We start from the raw sequence: 19,746 nt of genomic DNA on the forward strand, positions 1-19,746 counted from the left end.
AATCCGCGAAGTAATGTTGGAGGCGCAGTGTGTACATCACGTTAAAAGGATTTACTGCCCGCAATATATCAAGATACGGCGCGCCACGAAGCCTGCGTCACACGTGCGACGGGACTTACCGCGCCCAGCGGGGGCAATGGTTTTGTCGACGTTGAATTATTTATGCTTTTCATACACTGCCCGCTCGTGGGCACAGTGGCGCGTTCACATGTTGAAGCTTTTTTCCCCCTAAGTGGTATCCCACACGTAAACGATATATATTGGTATTTTTCTACCGCACACGTCTCCGCGTGTCCATCCGAATACACATCCTCGGCAGAGCTCCGATCGCGCCGCAAGCCGCTGCGCGGGCGGCGGCGTGCAGTCGACAGTCGCGCACCAAGTTTTAGAAACGTGCGCCTCGGCAACGACGCTCGCTCAGCAAAGGCGCCCCCGCGCCGCGCGGTCACCGGCTGACGCGTACTTCAAATTTTGTCCTTTTGGCTATATAATGCACGAGGCCGCCGAGGACCGCGACAGTCTCACGCGTCGCTGCCGACAGCGCGCCGATTGGGTTATTGTGTGCTGGATAATATTAAGCAAAGAGTCACCTAATTAGCGCGCGCGTCATCCGCCGCCGTACACGGCGAGTGCGAATTGGCCGCGCGGCGCTCCGCAAACAGACGACGCGGAAACGTCGCAGCGCACGCACCCGCGCGCAGCGCCCCCGCCGGCCATGGCGCACCTGCAGCAGCCCGCGGCGGCGGCGCGCCCCGTCCACCGTGAGTACACCCCTTCTGGAATTCATTGTGGTGATCGGGACGGCACAGAGGCCGACACGCACCTTCGACAGCTGTATACCGATAGCTAAACCGAGGGTGCGATTGCTCGCTGCAGCAATTCAACGATGCTTTTCTTTTCATTTTAGAAGCATAGATACGAATTAACTATGCCATGTTTTGAAAAACGATGGCCACCATGACGCAGGATGCAATTGCGCAGCGCCCACCGCACCTGCAGCCGTGGGCACTGCAGGTCAGTGGTTTACACTCGCGAAAGTCGAGTCGAGAATTGTAATTATTATTTTGTAAAATCATATCGTCGTTTAATTACTGATTATTTTATTACTTATTATCTAAGATAACCTCGTCGGTGTAAATATTGTCGAGATACGTACCTATACCTCTCGGGCGGTGTGCGCGCGCGCGTCACGTTTGTAATATTTACGCAGCGAATCCGCCGGCCGTGACACTACAGCACTCCAGGTTTACAAGACGTCTCCGCGAGCATTATCAGTCCGCGATAACGGCGCCGTGTGCGGGTATCTCGTGCAAACAGCTCGCGGGCGGCGTCGCCACCTGAACGGTAGCGAAATATCATAATAAATAACGACGGATTTTCACAAAAGGACGTTTATGGTGGAACGTCTTGTCGCACGCGACCGTTGCACTAAATATAAAATTAATGAACCTTTCCAGCAGTGACGTCCATGTTCTCCTTTCTTGTCTACTTTCCGACGAATTCAAAGTAACCAACATTCAAGTTCAAAGACCCAAATAAAAATGAACAAAAATGTGCGGCTTCCAGTACCAAAAATTGTTGCTATTTAGGCCTGGGTGACCGGCGCGGTAATAATATGGCAGATGTCGCTTTGAATCTCCTGTTTGGCAAACCATTGCCGCCATCTAAACTCTGGCTGAGATAAGGTTTGGGACAAAGCGGTTAAATCTATTAAATGGCAGGAACCTTAGAAAGTGTGAAACATGGAGAGGATCGTGTAATTCCTCTTAAGGGATCAGCTCTGTCTAGGCAGTGGCGGATTCCCCATTTGCAAACATGGATCATATCAACAGCTGGAGATGTCCTGGTAGCGCATCCGGTGCTTTCACAAGATGCCGATGTCGCGGTCGCTTACGACGATGTCACAAAGTTCATTGGCTCCACCACCAACACCCACCTAACTGCTGTTGAAGAATTCAATGTCGAAGTAACGAGCACAACATGATGAAGAGCCGGCTGTCGGAGCTCAGTTCAATTTAGGGACAAAAATTCCGGGGGGATCAATAGTTTTATTAAAAAAAATCAAGGTTATTCTTGATAAAATGGCTTTTCTAAAAGAAACCCAGAAGAAGTGGACCTGGCGGATGTCCTGATGAATGGGAACGAGATGCAATTTGACGCACATGTGTAAAGATATTTGAATGGTTAACGCCTACTAATGACATGCCAGACATTACCTTTTTAAAGGTGCTGTCCAATTGAAACAACAACATCGCGTCTGTAGATAAACGCCCACTGCAAGGCACAGGCCGCGTCCAAGGGTCGCCACAATGACCTGTTGTCTGTTGCATACTACTGCGAAATTGACCAAAAAATCACACCCGGACAAGGCTAGGGGATCAGTACATTCAGACTAAAACAATTTCAAAGCTAAACGCGTTAAAAAGGATATAAAAGGACTAAAGGTAGAAAAGTTAATCTCAAAAGTTAAACTAGTTTTCCCGTTTTCCCGACCTGGGAACCGATAAGAGAATTAAAACATATTTGTGAATGTCATTTTGCCGACCATGTGCGGTCCAACACGCTCTACTTTAGATATTTTGCAGACAGGAACGGAATATCGTGACAATATGTTATATTCTGTGGCCACAGTTGAAACTAACAGTTATAGAATTTTAAAGGAAAAGTAGTTTTTATTATCATACGAGTAGGTACTCCAAGTTAATAATGTGTGTCGTGTTCACTTTTTTAGGAATGACACAAGTTTTTTTCCATTCTGTTGTAATTTAGGCGATGGTAAGATATACACATAAGTTTTTACTCGGTCATCCGAAAATGACCAAACATTGCGGGAAATATCATTGTACAGCCATTTTGTTTCTTTTGGAACTGAGATATGGCGACTTGTGACCGGCCGATAATAATATAACTTCGACCGGAAGGTGGTGTACGGGGAGCGCAGAAGACCTTACAGGGAAGATGAAGATTCGCCAATGTGGCGGCGGCGATGATGAGGTTGTTAAAAGTATTTTTTTTTTATTTTCAGTGGTCGAGTCGTGCGGTTCAAAGCAATGTGTGTACGCAGAGTCGGAGGCCGAGGAGCAGTACCTGTGCAGCGTGTGCGCGTGCGGCGCGGGGCGTGGCGTGCGCGGCTCGCGCGCCGAGCTGTGGCGCGCGGCGGCGGCGGAGGCGGTGTGCACGGCGCTGCTGGTGCTGCTGACGTGCCTGCCTGGCAGCGCCGACGCGCCGCTGCTGCAGCGCGCGCTCGCTTCCGGGCTGCTAGTCGCGGCGCTCGTGCAGGTGCGTGTCGGCGCGGTGCGTGTTTCGCAACGTTTGCAGTGGAGCGGACGCGCTAACGGGCTGGCGTCTGTTGTAGTGCTTCGACCAGGTGTCGGGCGCCATGATGAACCCGGCGGTGACGCTGGCGGCGACGGTGGCGGGGCGCGTTGGGGCGGCGCGCGGCGCGGCTCTGGCGGCGGCGCAGGCGGCGGGCGCGCTGGCGGGCGGCGCCGCACTGCAGGCGCTGCGGCCCGGCGCCGCCGCCGCCTGCTGCACGCGCCCCGCGCCGGCGCTCCCGCACGCGCAGGTACGCAGTCTTTGTCCACTTCGGTCGCGGCCTCGCATCTTTAACTTATCATTCCGGCTACAGCGCCTTCACAATGCTTAACAGCAAATGTTCCGGACAGGCGCCGCAGTGCCCCAGACCGAAAAATAAAATATTTCGCAGTGTTTTCAAAAAAAATTATCAATAACAGTGTCAGGTGTATGGGATATTTTCTCCTGCTTTGGTATAATCGAACTAGGATTGTAGATGTTGACTTGTACAGTGTGACAGATCCTTAGTAAAATCGAACAGCGTGATAATTTCAATGCGGGCCGTGTGTGTCGTGAGGAGTTTGGGAACGTTGAATGTTAAGCGAGTGCGAGAGTTGCGCAGGTGTGCAGGTCGCTGCTGCTGATGTTTTACTTGCGGGCGCGGGACACGGGGTTGCCGTCACGGGGAGCTGAAGACCTTACGTGACTTAACCCCGTCGAAGTAGCGTTGGTAGGTCAGGCTACAGAAGTAATGCAATAGCATTACAATTGGTTACAAATAAAAAGTGAAGTAAATTTGTAGTCGTTATCGTAAAACATTTAGGGTTAGACACCTTAACGAATGAACGCCGGCCGTCAGAGGAGCTGCGTCGCGCTGCCTGCAATGGTGTCCATCGAAGTTATTGCTCCTTCACAGAGACCCCGCGCCGATCGATGGATATTTTAATTATTTTTAAAAATAATAAACCGTCTGCTGCAGTTATTCCATGTGCAAGCTGTAGCGAGTGTAATTTTCGGCACAATTTCCGACAGTTTTTCAAGTCACGTGGAAGTTATTGGTGTGCGAGGATATTTAATAAATCGTATTCCGCGTGGAGCAGCACTTGCAGTAGTAAGGGTTCCGTATCGGAGATCTGGGTTGCAAATGACTTCTTACAAAAGCGCCTACGCAAAAGTACTTTCGACAAACATTGAGAAACACGTATTATGAACCCAAACGCTTCAGGCGCCTTGTTAAACTACAAAATCTATAAAAAAACGATAAAATCAAAACGTTTATCATGATGGAGTGATCAGCCCTGGAGAACACCCGGGCGTCCAACATCAGTACAACTTGGTAGAATTTCACCTTCCAGTATGTAGTTCGATGTCAAACCCACACGCTTCCTAGTAAATGAAATGACAGAGCATTTTAAAGGATTCATTCATCATTCAAGTTTGTTTTAGGAAAATAGAGTCGAGCTAACTGAGCCTGGAGCGCGGATGTGCGGCCAAGGGATAATGCGGTGTAAAGCGTTTTCATGTCATCTGCAAAACAATACGACGGAACCAGGCACGAGGCAATGTCGTTTATACCGCCTCAAGTTGCAAGTAATGGCGGCCCCAACAGCGCGCCTCGCGGAACCACCTGAACCGGTTCCCTTCTACACTGATTTATGAAGCTCATGCAACAGGATCACATGATCGATTCTATTAAATGCCTTACTGTAATCTGTATAAGCGACTCGTGTCTGTTTGTCAAGTTCCAGAGCTTGTTCGTTAGTTATTGCATAGTTAGCGAGCGTGTGGTGTTACAGGCGGCGTGCGTGGAGGCGCTGCTGGGCGCGGTGCTGGCGCTGGTGAACTGCGCGGCGTGGGACGCGCGCAACCGCCGCCTGCTCGACTCGTGGCCGCTGCGCGTCGGGCTCACCGTCGCCGCGCTCACGCTCGCCGCGGTCAGCGTCGCCGCCACCTGCCGTCGCTTACGCCGCGCACGACCTGTTGCATAACGACATCTGTTGCGTTTTCAGGGCGATCTGACGGGCGCGAGTATCAACCCGGCGCGCAGCCTGGCGCCCGCGCTCTTCAGCGGCGACTGGAACGCGCAGTGGGTGAGTAGCCTGCCTCACCAACATCGTCCTCCACAAAACCACATGCGATTGTCGTTTCGTTTTGCACCGCGGCTCTAAATGTGCTTTTGGTCATAGCTCATTATACGGTTATGTTCGCGCAGACGATTGACGCCGCGCGACTCTGGCACCAGTACGATGACCTCGAGTCACTGCGCCAAGGCGTCGGGCCGCGACCAATGACCTGCTCGTATCCAGGCGATACCCGGCGTCCGTTATTACATTGTATTTTTCGCCGTGCAGGTTCATGTAGACATCATGAATCACTAAAGTATCTGAGCGGACACTCAGTAAACAGTTTGCCACACTTCATCTCGCAGGGCGAACACCTACATGCCCTTATGTTACGTAGCCGCGTGCAGGATGCTAGTGCAGGTGTAGCTGGCGACGCTGCTTGATATTGTCGCTGTGTGCGCAGGTGTACTGCGTGGGGCCGCTGTGCGGGGCGCTGTGCGGAGCCGTGCTCTACCGCTGCGTGTGGCGCGCGCCGCCCTCAGCGCCCGCGCGCGGCCTGGACCCCGCGCCCCGCGTCGCGCCCCGCCCGGGACAATCAAAATAATCTTCGGGAGGTGACGGCCGCGACCCGCGATAAGCGACGCGGATGCGCCGCGACGACGCCCGCGTGCGCTGCTGCGGGCTCCGTCGCCGCTCTCGGAACGTTCCCGCAGCTGGCACGCGGGGCCCGCTGTCGCAGAGATTGCGGTCCGTAACTGCGCGTGGTTCGGTGCTGGCGCTGGCTCCCCTGCGGCGTCTGTTCGTGCGGGCCTCTGCGGCTTTTTCATTTGTTATTGTGTTATATTTCAAATTTATTAAAATAAATACACTTATCGAATAGAAGGTATTTTGTAAAACGGTTTATTATTGATCTTTTGCTTTAAGAACGTTAGTTTCCTTGCTTTACTCGAGTTTCTTCTGCCCCCTCCCCTCTGCTCAACACTTTACCACTTTAACGCAATGTAAAATAATGTCATTTATAAATTTTTTTTTTCAAATTTTCAATAATAGCAAATCTTCAAGCAGCGGTTCGGTCCGTTCGAATTAAAATGATAAACGCAATTCCGACTAAACCGCTAACAACTGCCGGCTGCCTATAGACGGACTGGGCCGAGCAACCGAGGTAGCCCACGCGCCCACGCGCCCACTCGCGGGAACGACGTCCGGCCTGTGTGCCGCCATTCACTCGTCGCAGCGGATGTGAACAAATTCAAATTAAAAACAATGTGCTATATAAACGAGAGTTTGATGTTAGCGCTGTTAAATCGAAACGCGCGGAGTCCTTGCTGCGAGTTCTTATGTCTGTATGTTCACAACAGTCACCTGGCAGTTGCGATATTCTCAACATTGTGCTCGAAAACCGTTGTCGTATTCACATGAATCGTATTAACGACGACCTGACTGCCTGAAAATAGTGAAGCGAGTGCTCGCCGCTAGCCAGCCCCGCAGCGGAACATTGCTCTGCCCTCACGCAGCACTACCGACCGAGACAACGCGCGCCGATCGGAAATCTTAATAAAATATTGCACAAAATTTATCACAAGTCTTACAACTAAAAATATGTATGTATAGGAGTATATTAAGTTGTATTGTTCATAATTTGCATTCACGCACTTCCTTTATCGTGTCCGTGCAAGCTTTTTTATTATTTACATATTTGTACAAGTCTCGCCGTGTGGGTAGAGCTGCAGCCGGGGTCACGCTGGTTGGCCTGCGGGCACGGAGCGCGTTGCCCGGCCGAAATAAAGCGATACCCGCCTCGCTATCGAAGACAAGCTTGTAGACGGGACGCGCCGGTCCCGTCTAGATGCTTCTGCGGCAAGATACAGTCGATTAGTTCGTTATGTAATGTCCTAAGTCGTCATAACTTGACCTTTCCGCGAAGCGACGTCTGACCCGCGCTCGCCCGCCCGCGCATCGCGTCACCTCTGCGCGGAAGCTGCTCCAAAACAGGTTGATATGTGATGCATCACCGCCACGCTGCAACGGGGCCCCGAGCCGCCGCCGCTTGTAACGTTGCGAGTTAACGTCCCATAAATCTTAGTTGAAATTTTAATCAAAACATATATAAACACGACAAACATCTCATAAATCGCAATACAGCAAAAAATTGTTCAACCCTTGACGGGGAACGGTACATCTCAAGTGGCGTGGGGTCGTGGAAACGGATCTTTGTTTTTATAACAAATATTACAATGCGCTCGCGCACCAGCCACAGCAGTTTACAACATTGCCCGGGAGAAGAACCCTGGCCTCGGTCGCGTTCACCAGCTACGTGACGTCTCACGCGCCGGGCCCAATAAGAATTTACGTTTTGGTCCTTTTCATTTTCTGGGCATCATTTAATTCACGCCACAACCTCTATATCGCTTCGCACCCCAAAGGGGTAAGTGTTGAACAAATATTACAAAGACATTAATATTAAGTAGCCTTTATCTATAAGTTAGAGCTCAACATTTTGTCTATGTCCATAGTTCCATCATTATGTATTCATTATTACTTTTCAATCTGTTTATCTCTCCTATTTTTGTTTTACATGCTTTACATTTTGTAACTCCGTTCTGGCAGTAAACAATCACATCAACTGCTTTCGGCTTCTTTCCTTCCTTCGTCGCTAGCCATCTCGAGGTTTACTGTCAGCGGAGCAATTTTTACATAAATTTATATATGTATATCATAACTGTGACATTTATTCACAGGAGCGAGTTTTATACAAAAAAAAACCCTACCATCATTGAGGTTGAATTTATATCACCTTGCACCGGAAGCAACACATCCTGTGAACTACCGGCGCTCCCTGCTCTCGACTTGCTGCCGCCTGACCAGTGCTGCGAGATCGTGCGGCTGGCTACCACCACCATCAGTGGAGCACCGAGCTGCGATGCAAAATCAGACCAGGCCTTCTGCCCACTACCCGTTTTAATTAAGTAAATATATTCTTCTTCTGTTGCCGAGTTGCTGTTTTCTTTCACCTACCATCAACAGTCTATTAACGGCACATGCTCCCCTTAACCAAACAGCGAAGCCAACTGCAAAAGTAAATGTAAACGACATTGAAGCGATGACGGAATATTTTGAAAAGTAATTTGTACACAAAGGAGCGAGGTAGGCGCGCAGCCGGCGGCGGCGTCGCACGCGGCTTGCAGGCGCTTTATGGAGTTTCCTCTTTGTACCCTGCACGTAATTGGCTGCGATCGTGTCAGCCGGAGCATTGCCTGTGCAGAGCGGTACTCGCAGCGCGACCGCTCTGCAGTTCAGCGCGCCAATTTCGTCTTCAGTTCCCACTTCGTTCAATTTGTTGATATTTCCTTACACATTTATTCCTTAGACACAAGTCGCCCAAAGAGAAACGTGCGGTTCTTTCAGCCGCCCGCTGTCTTCAGGCGGCAACGTGCAAGCCAGAAATTAATTTGCTTTAATTATTTCCAAACCTGTCCTTCTGCAACGTTTCGGAAAGGTTTATAATATTAACACAGGTAGATGGGAAATAATGGGTAACCTCGGTTCCTTTTCATCTCGTATTTAGTAGACCGGGCCGATGTGTGCGCGAGGCAACTGATTACACACAGCAAGTGGCGCCGCGCGGGTGGGCGCGCACGTGGGCACGCGGGCACGCGGGCACGGCGCGCGCATTACCGCGCCGCTACGTGTCGCCGGCTCTAAACAAGAGGCGCGTGCGTGTCGCGCGCGGACACTTTTCTGATGTTACACTTTTTGTGGTGAAAAAAAACGCCACAGCAAAGTAGCTCTAAAGCTCAACGTGATAAAGTCCAGTGCGTCGTGGTGCTGCTTCGAGCCGGTACTGCGCAGTAACAACTAACTTGAATATAATTAACATAATGTTTATGAACAGACACAGCGCGAGGCCGCCAGCGCCCGCGGGCCCGCGCCGCCGGCAGCCGGGCGCGCTTGGCGTGCCGCATGCGAACGTTTTTATTGAATACAATAATGCATTTAATTTTTAGACAATAAACCATCCGCCAATTATGAACCTATCTGTATTGTCTGCAATTAAACAGTGACGGCAGCGCGTGTCGAGTGAAAATCTGGCGGCGGCAATCTGCTCGACAGCGGACCTACGCCGATCACAAACGCGCATAGAAAGGAGCCGCGCCGGCCTCGAGCGCTGCGGCAAGCACTTGTAGCAGCACGTGCTCGAGATAATATCAATAATTAATTAATATTGAATATTGAAGCCGCCGCCGCGTGAACTCGATGCGGTCACGGCAGCCGTCGAGCGATTCGCGCTGACGAGTCGCCGCTGCGCGTGCTGAGCCTGCACACACTCAGACAGAACTACAGTCCCGGCCCGCGCGACCTCCTGGCAGATTAAAACAAAGGGAAGATGAATATCATTTGATTATATATTGCGGTTACCCGCCGCGGCCACGTCGCGCCACTCCGGGCTGGACAACTGAGCCTAAAACGAATGCGGACTTTGTTTTGGAGCGCTGCCAGGCGCGGCGCACGCGCGTATTTTTGGTTTTCAAAAATAAGAAGAGCGCGCATCGATTCGTGTCTATTGACGACCGATAGCGGCGTATCGCGCACTATCGCCGCTTGCGTAAGCGCTCCCGACCCCTGACCCCGGGCCCCGGCGCCTGCCCCGCGGCTGCACCTGACCCCCACAATCTTGCGTCATATGATAGTAATACGTAATAAGATTGCCGCGGCAGAAGGTGGACAGGAGCACATCAGGAGACAGCAAAGCGTATCGACGCGATGCTGAGCATCAACTGACCGACAGGAGCGCGCCGCGCGGCTCGGCGCCGGCGAGCAAATCAACGGAACTCCCGTCCGGAACCGACGCCTCGACATCGGTAGACGAATTCTGATGTTTAAATTATGCCACCAGAGCATAGTTCTCGTTTTAACGTCTATTTCCTGCGCGTAAGCGACCGGCCTACGGGACGCCCACTGATAATGAATCCGCCTCGGCTGCTCAAGCGTAGCCTAGTTACAAATACACGGCGCGCGCTCGCGATGTTTTCAGAGCGTCGCTCTTCTAACTTAAGACTTGCTTGGGGCGACACGTGTTTACGGAAGTAATAACGATTGAACTGTTTGAATAACGCGCGAGCTCGCCTTCGCCTGACAGGCGTGCGGCTGGCAGTAAATTAAATAGGATTTTGTGTCTTTGTTATAAAATACAACATTTATGTAAATATGTCACAGTATACATAAAGATACATAATATCCTTTACAAGTCATATTTGTATGAAGCAGTCTTTAATTTAAGATGCACTTTCAAGTTCTCTTCGATAAACCGATTTCCGGGCGCGAGTTCTCCTTCGTTGGGCGCTCGCTCCACGTCGCTCTTCCCCGAGACCTATCGAATGATACAAAGATAATTCTTTTCGCTTCGCAAACAGCGGTTGAACTGCAAACGTGTCCATATCAATATTGGCCGGTAAAAGAACGCTAGTGGAGATACATTCGTTAGCTCTGCGTGGTAAACTTTGTTATCAAAAAGAAATAGTTTGATTTAGTAAAATTCAAAATTTTTCTTCTGCGCAAGTTTCTTTTTCGACAGTAAAACGCTTCGGGTACAATAGAGTTGTAAGTGAAGCTGTTCAACATCGAACTGACGAAATTTTCCAGAGCTGTTCCAAGCTATTCATCAAATATATACTTGAAATGCCGAACTCCCATAGTCGACTGCGGCGGCGGCGTGCGCATCGCGCGCGGTTGTGCATGTTTCTGTATCGGTCTATTGCAGGTTTGCTATCGACAAACATTTGTGTTGTTATCTGAATGTACTTTGATACGCGCGATCAGGTGCGCGGACACTCGACGCGGGCGGCGGCGCGCAGCACCACGCAGCACCTTCATGACGCTCAGTAGCGGTATGGAAATTGTTTTTTTTTTTTAAATAAAACTCCAGAACCCGCTGAACAACCAAGGTCTTGAAACCTAAAGCCGGCGATGGGGACGCGCTGCCGTCGTTCGCGGGTGAGCGGCGTCCAGCGAATACTACTTTACTATCACTAACAGGGTCGTCGTCGTCGCCGAGGTTTACAAGCGACACCCGCTCCTTTCCTACGCAATTACCGCGAGTACGTGATTCAATTTAATCCATTCACTAAGCGGCGCCGCTGCCCCGCGCTCGGCGCGCAGCCGGCCGCGGTCACCACTCTCCGTCGCGCCCCGTACCCGTCCTCGCTCAGGAAGTTCGACCCGAGGTGAACTCTCTAAATAGCCGACGCTGCACTAGAGTATGGAGGGCACACAGGAGTATGGGGCGTGCCGAGCCTGCGCCGACGCAGCTCCTCCCAATAATAAAGTTTCATCGGCGCGTCACGCGTCCAACTTCTCTGCGTGAGGCAGAGTGCGTCACGGAGAGGCCGCGGAGACCATGAGAACCAGTGCTCGCTAAATGTTAAGACTCCGCCGCCGCACGCGCACAGCATCCGGTCTGCGACGTCCTGCTTTTGACGCCGCGCGTCCGCAGCGGCAGGCGCGGGGCGTTGCATTCGTGAGATAATATATCATTCTTACGCTCAGATTTCCTGAAAAGTCTTGCAAGCTCTGAAAGTTAGGCAGCTTCCGAAAGCTTCCTCACCGCCCACGCCGGAGCGGCCTGGCGCCGACACATCTTCAGGCGCAAGGATTTCTTCGGATCCGAGATCGAGTGAGAGGATTTATCTCACACTCGCGAAGGTTGGAGTGGTCGCAGCGGGCAGAGACGTGCGCGGCGGGGGGCGGCGCGAGGCGGCACGCGGGGCAGGGGCGCGAGCGGGCGCGTGCGCCGGCGCCGCCACAGTCCGGCGCTAGCAGTTCCCGCAGCAGCACGATGCCGAGCAACGGTCAGTACCACGTATGCGTTAAATAATACCGCGCCCCGCGCCCCACGCCCCTCACCCCGCGCTCGTCCTCGTTTACGTACGAATTTATTTACGTACATTATATATGTAAATTAATACGGAAAAAAGTAATGTTTTTATAAAACATTGACGGCAGACTCGCTCAAGGTGTTCGTTACACAAACAAATCTGCATGTCCGCAGCGCCGGCTGGAGCGGGAGCCACGCTCCGTGATTATTTCGCGACGCATTAAAATAGTCCGAACCGGTTTTCTAAAATCGCTATCACACATCGCCGCCGCGAATAGATTCCGTCGCCGCCGCCACCGCCGCCGCCGCGACACCGGCGCGCCCGATACCAAACGATCTTTACGCACTTGCGAGAGTCCGAGGTGACGGCTCTCGCAGCCTCCACGTCGCGACGTCTGCGCTCCGACAAAGACCGCGGTGACGACAGAGAGATAGAGCCGGTGAGGACACCCTGCGTCGTCGCGGCGGCTGGGGACTGGAACAAATTTCGTTTATTTTGTCAGTAAGGACCCGTTAGGATTGTTGTGTCGATTCATTGCTCTTTCGGTCTCCGCCCGGGATTGAACCGACGCACTCATGACTGCCCACCGTATGTTAGTGCCAACACAATTACTTTGTCAGGAAAATAAAAGGAATCATTAGCAACGGAACAAACGACACTTCAAGAAACATAATTATATTTTTCAATGTCACTTCGCGACGCCGCCGCGCGCCGCGGGCCTCTCGACATTGAGAGTCGAGAGCCGCCGGCCGCGCCGCCGCAGCTCCCTCTGCGCAAACAAACCGAGCGGCGGGCACCGCGCCGGCTGCCGCGCCGGCCGCCGCGCCGCTTGTCGTCGGCAGCGGGCGTTGTGCGCGCGTGCGACTTACGTCTAATGAGACGACATATGAACGAACTTTTGAATTATTTGTCAATTTAGCTAGAACAGCCGAGATCATGAAAGAGAAGGAAATGTGAACCGCAACTGGCGCGCACCTCTCGCACGTCGTCCCTTGGCACGGTGCATCATTTCTTTCGACGTACAAAGTTGTAAACCAGAACATTCGCTCCTTTATAACACTTTCCATTTTCTCACATCTCTGGTAGATGTTGTCTTTCATACCTTTGCTCTCGACCGCAGACTCTGTTCTGCGCCGCGCGACGGGTCTGCGTCCGAACTCCCGCACGATCAGCGTCTCCGTGTTATTCCGTTGATTCTGAATAATCCAGTAGGTTTAGCGGAGGCATTCATCAAACAGGAGACAGCTAGAGTCTCTACTCTCGACTCTCCAACTGCCGATGTTGCTGGATTCGACCATCTGAATAGGACCTTCGCGACATCGGTCCGCAGCTCTCGGCGCCGTCGCAAAATATGAAAAATGCTTTGCCGCCGAGTGTCTACACTTGGAAATTTCAGAATTATATGGGATTACTAGCAACTGTTCCTACTTGGATCCCTACCAATCTCCAGAATTTTCGTGCTCGGCGCTATTATAGGCGCTCCGGTAAGTCAGTTTAAAACGCACCGCAGTTCCTCTTGCACTGTCATTTTAACGTCAAGAGCTCGCGCAGGGGTTCGTCGTTCCCACCACCCGACAGCCCCGCTGTGCACGGCAGTTTTTAACCATGACAATCTATCATGTGCTCCAAAATCGCTGTTTGAACTTTAGGTAGTGGTGGCCACACTTTAAATGCTTGCGATTCTGAAAACCTCAAGGAAACACCACTATTCTGCGGATCGTCACGAGGAACACCTCGGCGCAGACGGCATCGTCTGCGAGCGGGATCGAAGACACACCTGGACTGTCACCGCCCCCGACACCGCGCGATATCCGTGTACAGCCCGCATGTATATCCTCAACTGACTACTCTTGATTGTAGTTCCGCAACGTCGAATGGTTAGCTTCTTTGCTGATACAGACGCTCCTCACTTAGCTGCGGACCGTATCACAGAAGCGGCAAACTTCCTCGCCGGAATCCCGAGATTAGGCAGCAGGCTGTGCACAGCACCCGTTATTTAATCTCAATCCAATACTCTTTGTACAGTTCGATTCCCTGTTCATCTGAAGGTCGCTTTCTCCTTCTCCGAGCTCTGGTTTACTGGCATCCGCAAGCTGCCCTTGCGGCCGAATAATAAATAGCTTAACCAGCGCGAAGGTGTCCGCCGCAGATCCTGAGCGCGGCGTAGGCGCGTGGGCGCGGCGCTGGTGGCGCGCACTGCTGGCCGAGCTGGTGGCCACGGCGCTGTTGATACTGCTGGGTATAGCGTCGCTGCTGCCCGGCGCCGAGGGCGCGCCGCCCCTCACGCACCCCGCGCTCGCGTTCGGCTTCATCGTGCTCGCGAACGTGGAGATCTTCGGGCCGGCGTCGGGCGCGCACATGAACCCGGCGGTGACGCTGACGGCGCTGGTGGCCGGCAAGCTGCCGGGCGCGGCGGCCGCGTGCTACGCGCTGGCGCAGGTGGCTGGCGCGTTGATAGGCTTCGGCTTGCTCCGCGCGCTGGTGCCGGCCGCGGCGGGCGGCGGCGCGACGCACCCGGCCGGCGTGTCGGCGCTGGCCGCGGCGGTGGTGGAGGCGGCGCTCACGGGCGTGCTGGCGCTGCTCTGCTGCGCCGTGTGGGCCGCGCACGACGACCTGCGCCCCGACCGCACCGTGCCGCTCAAGTTCGGACTCACCGTGGCCGGCCTCATATACTGCGGGGTGAGGCGCTTCCTGACCCGGCTTCCGACCGATACCGACACGCGTAACTGCCCTGGGACGAATCTACCCGCGCAAACGCAACACTCGATAATAACTGTATCACGCCCTAATAAACAACTTTCGACTTCACTAACAAAAATATTCTCAAGCCGCACTTGACATCCGCAGGGCCCGCTGACCGGCGCCAGCCTCAACCCAGCACGCAGCTTCGCGCCCGCGCTCTTCCAGGGCCTCACAGTGGATCACTGGGTGAGACGATAACGCACTATTGCCGGCTTTACCACCCGCCGCTTATTAAACGATACCCACGTAGGCCTTTCACTTTGGCTTCTCGCTTCCAAAAAATATCCACTCATCCACCGTACGCAAATTTGTATATATATATATACACAAATATATATATATACATATATAAATATATATGAAAGCGTTTTTACAAGTTCAGTCTAATCACGAACGGGCACGAATAAGTTTTCAACGCGGTCATAAGATAGCATAAGATTTCTTTATAAAAACAGGGGAGGAGCAAGTAAAAAAAACATCGACCGCATCCATAGAGCCGCCCAGTGGTTCACGAGTTTCTGTTTGGCGTCGAGCAGTATGATTATTGTTTGATTTGTCGACGCGCCGCCCGCAGGTGTACTGGGTGGGGCCGCTGGGAGGCGCGGCGGTGGCCGCGCTGCTGCACCGCGCGCTGCTCGCGCCCCGAGCCCGCGCCGCACGCGCGCCGCGCGACGAGGCGCTGCCGCTGGCCGACAAGCCCGAGCCGTGACGCGCGCGCCCCGCATCCGCATCGCACCGGCGCCGCTCCCGCCACTCGTTTGACTCATTTCGCGCGTTTTTAAGTCGAAACGCGACGGAAATACATTTGTTCAAACGACGAGACGAAGCGCTCGCCGGCTTCCGTTCACGTACAAAAATGTCGACCTATGCCACAGTTCGATAGAATTGTAATTGTGCTCAATACAGGAATTAATGTTAAGTTGTTAGAAATAAACAAATTTTACCAAAAATTAAGTAATGTTTGTGTTCCCGTCGGCGCGTCTCCGCGCAGCTCGCGACAAACGTATAGTCGCCGCATCGGATAGTTCGGGTAATCGCTTCAATTCAAAAACCAAAAAAAACTGATCACCCGCGGACTCTGACCGACCGCACAAACCACCGCCTTGTCTGACGCGCCGCTGGCGTCCAGCGCCGCGCAGGCGCAACAGTACGCCGCGCGACTTTTTTTTGGTATCAGAAGGAAATCTTACCGATGTTCAAAATACCCCCCCCCCCCAGCCTCTGAGGGTAGGACAGGGTTATGTGGGTTTCCTATCCATATTATAAATAAACAAACACCTCTCATAATATAAATGTAAACAAATACAGTAATATTTTTAACTAAGTACACAATGGTTTAAAACTTCAATGGAGGACCCGAGTACCTGTGTACGAGTTGCGGCCGCGAATCTCCTTGAGGAAGCAGTTTAAAGAGATCAACATTCTTACATGGGCTCCACAATATATTTGTAATATTTTGTACGTTTACTATAGTTATAATAATTTCAAAAATAGGGGACGTCCATAGTGTAAGACACCATGATTAACTGATCGTTCCAAAGGTCCGAGTGCACTGTCTTACTGGTTTGTAATAAACTGAAGCAGATTTTTTAATAAAATTCTACCAAAGATTATTGGACTACTTTACTACATAATTATTGACGAAACTCATAACGCCTGTTAAAAATAAATATACAGAAAAGAAAAAATATTCCAATATCCTTAGCAATAACGTCGCTTATTTTGTTTTCATTGAAGCCAGTGATTCCCAAAGTGTCTATATCGACTCCTAGGGGTCTATGACAACCTGCAAGGGGTCTACGTCAGCGAAAAAAAATTTGGAGGTCCATGAAATGAAAATGGGGGTCCACGATAGTGGATCTCAACACATACACTGATAATACCTATTTACTTACATCATACTATCTTATAATATTAAAACCTTTACATTATTTATAAAAGTACCTTTGAAGTAAAAAAATAATATATATGTTTATAAAATTGTGTAATTTGTAGGATGTTGGTATTCGCTTTGTGGTCGCAATACATTTTGAACTCGTAAAAACCTGAGAGTCGCAGTCTCAGAGCTTCGCTACCTTGCACTGACTTCAATTCGTCACTCTATAAATACGAATGTGGGACAAATACGATTATTCGTTTCCTGAATCTTGAAAAGGAAAGTGCTAAGAAAATATAAACAGATAGTATATCACACAAATTATAGTGAGTCAGTGTTATTTTGTTTGAGTGCAAGAGAAAAGTAAGTACATATTTTTTTTATTAAATTTTAGTTTGTACTCGTAGTTAGCAAAGTTAGATAAATTACGCCAATCATGACTTTAGTTATTAGTAGTTTAATATTCAATCATTCAAAGTTACACGAGTACACCTCAATAGTTTCTTTTAGAAAGTTTTAGCAATCGGTATTATAATTACAGTGCAATCTCCGTAATTCGAGCTAATTGTTACAAGATGTTCGAATTATGGAATGTTTTCGGAAAAATCAAAGAATATTTTCAATATACAACTGTATAGACTGAAAATCCAGCAGCAACACTTCAACCTATATATCCCCGACTTCTTGCCAACCTCGGTTCTTTCTTTGCCGTTGCAAATCGCACGCCGAATAGTGTTGTGGGTTCTGAACGCCACCTAAACGCCGTTTTTTCTTAACCCTTTCAGACCTGAATTATTTTTTTGTGTCCAATGAATCTAAAAAAAAAGTTGTAGCTAGAGTAGAGTAAAAAGGCTAAGGAAAAAATTATGAAAAAAATCCTGGTTGTCAGGTTTATAAGAAAAAATAGTTTTCCTTTTTGTGTACAAATGTGCACATCCGTCCTACGTAATGCTCAGACTACTGTTTAAGAGGTTTCATTGGAATTATAAAAAGTTTAGTTTATCAATGTTTTATTAGGAAATATAAAATTAACAAAACTTAAGTACAATTCTTATAATTATTAGCAAAAGAGATTTCTTCTTTGGGACACGCACATAATAGGTATATAAGTCCTTCGACCCATTCTAAAAGCATGTTTCATAAGTTTACGTATGAAATGCTAAGAAACAGTTTTTATCTTTGGTAAGGCAAAAGGTGAACTTTGCATTTTAGACATTTAATCCTGGTTCTTCCCTTGCATCCAACCATTTTGCACCGTGTCCCAAGTCCCTCATCATGTGCAGGGAAATACCCAACACCGTCTCTTGCTATATCCGCTACAGGGCGAACCTCTCCTGGTCTTCTTGGAATAATTTGCTGTATTGAGCTACTGCCACTGGGTCGTCCTCTTTTACCGGTGATAATTTTATTCCTCAACACCAGACTTTCAGCCAGGTGACGACGAAAGTGAAGCAACGTGAGTTGTTTATTATTTGGTATGTCTAGCATTGTCAGTTTGGTACTCTCGGTTTGGTACTTCTGATTTAGCTGTAGTGCAGGCGGCACTACAGCTAAATCAGAAGCATGAAATATAATGCGAAGAGTCCATTTTTTCGATTTTATGAAGGTTCTGTAGTAGCTCATGCGTTGATCTAAAAGGTCTCCCCCCATTGCGTGATTGTATTTCCTGACCACTTCGGGGCGTTCAACTTCAATAAATTTCTTGTCTTTCTTACACCACCTTTTGACTAAGTCTTTTTCACCAATACCAACAAAATTAGAAGCAAGATGGTAATCTTATTATCCAGCCACTTGACCACAGTTACATCTTCGTCAAAACTACTTACTTCTTTAGAAAATCCTCGAGGCTTTTTATTCATTTCTTTATCGCTTAGTAGCGATGGGTTGGAGAATCTATTTATACGAGCTGTGCATGCAGCCATAATGCCTTTTTGTTTCATGATTTGTAATAAATGATATGACGAGAAGTAGTTGTCAAAGTACAATTCGTGGCCCTTGCTTTCTCCAATTCTCTTAGTAAGATGAAGAACAATAGCTACTCCGTATCCAATTTCTGCTCATCAACACAAAGTTCTTTTTCAAGCGGTAACTCTAAACATCGATTCCTAACTGCATCAAATATTGGTCGAACTTTGTAAAATGCATCTTTGCAACTAGCTGGTATTATTGTATTATCAACAAGGTGTAAATTACTACGTAATTCAAAAAAGCGATCCCGGACCATATTCTCTGAGAACAAGGGTATGCTGATGCCAGTTTCCCAGTACATTTTCAAGCAAGGATACCTAAATATACCAGTAGCTAAATGTAACCCAAATAATAAGGGCTTTCAAAGCGTCCAGTGAAATATATCGGTGATTTTTTATATGAAAATGTAAAAAAAATATTTTATTACAACATATAACATATATCTTATAAAGCATCAACAACAACCACAATAATAATATAGTTACAAACATATACAAAATAGATTTTGCAAATACAACTAGAATACTTCAACAATCGTAAAAACATCGTTTACGCCTGATGTGTACATTTGTGTACAAATATAAAAATTGTGATAATTGATACAAAAATAGAATAATAAACTCAAATTATATGTTACTTATGACCTTAGGAATATAACACATCAACTCATATTTTTGCAGTGCGTATATTTAACTATTTCCTACTTTTTAGAAATAAAAATGACGAGCTTACCCACTTAGCTCCAACTTCGGTCAGCCACTGATCAAACCATGTCGAAAAAGTCACAAAGAATGCTAAGAGAAGGCGTTAATAGTATACATTTTTGTAGTTAATAATGTGGACATATGAAAACAAGCGTTCTCAATTGCACTTGTAGCGAAATAAATACCAAAAAAAAATTTATATTTTATGTGTACATTTGTGTACGCAG

At 49.3% G+C, this 19,746-nt stretch overlaps 2 protein-coding genes across 2 annotated transcripts; both read left to right on the forward strand.

Annotated features, from left to right (window-relative positions):
• Positions 1–402: 402 nt before the first annotated feature.
• LOC137930297 (aquaporin-like) lies at positions 403–6,099 on the forward strand. Its single transcript, XM_068773526.1, has 6 exons — positions 403–761; positions 3,026–3,279; positions 3,356–3,565; positions 5,037–5,228; positions 5,304–5,384; positions 5,821–6,099. The coding sequence occupies exons 1-6, from the start codon at positions 716–718 to the stop codon at positions 5,959–5,961; spliced, it is 924 nt and encodes a 307-aa protein (XP_068629627.1). The 5' UTR covers positions 403–715; the 3' UTR covers positions 5,962–6,099.
• Positions 6,100–12,140: 6,041 nt separating this feature from the next.
• Positions 12,141–15,925, forward strand: LOC137930104 (lens fiber major intrinsic protein-like). The gene is made up of 4 exons (XM_068773200.1): positions 12,141–12,202; positions 14,379–14,908; positions 15,077–15,157; positions 15,546–15,925. Exons 1-4 carry the CDS (start codon positions 12,190–12,192, stop codon positions 15,678–15,680), a joined length of 759 nt encoding a protein of 252 aa, XP_068629301.1. The 5' UTR covers positions 12,141–12,189; the 3' UTR covers positions 15,681–15,925.
• The last annotated feature ends 3,821 nt before the right edge of the window (positions 15,926–19,746 follow it).

The sequence above is a fragment of the Battus philenor genome, unplaced genomic scaffold, assembly GCF_028537555.1.
Source record: "Battus philenor isolate CCGP_79_NKW_IND1 unplaced genomic scaffold, ilBatPhil1.0.hap1 SCAF_6, whole genome shotgun sequence".
Classification (NCBI taxonomy): domain Eukaryota; kingdom Metazoa; phylum Arthropoda; class Insecta; order Lepidoptera; family Papilionidae; genus Battus; species Battus philenor.

Coding starts and splice junctions, on each gene's coding strand:
- LOC137930297 (XM_068773526.1), top strand. CDS start 716: ATGGCGCACCTGCAGCAGCCCGCGGCGGCGGCGCGCCCCGTCCACC. Junction 3,566..5,036: donor CGGCGCTCCCGCACGCGCAG/GTACGCAGTCTT, acceptor CTGTTTGTCAAG/TTCCAGAGCTTGTTCGTTAG. Junction 5,385..5,820: donor GCGACTGGAACGCGCAGTGG/GTGAGTAGCCTG, acceptor CTGTGTGCGCAG/GTGTACTGCGTGGGGCCGCT.
- LOC137930104 (XM_068773200.1), top strand. Junction 14,909..15,076: donor CCGGCCTCATATACTGCGGG/GTGAGGCGCTTC, acceptor TGACATCCGCAG/GGCCCGCTGACCGGCGCCAG. Junction 15,158..15,545: donor GCCTCACAGTGGATCACTGG/GTGAGACGATAA, acceptor CGCCGCCCGCAG/GTGTACTGGGTGGGGCCGCT.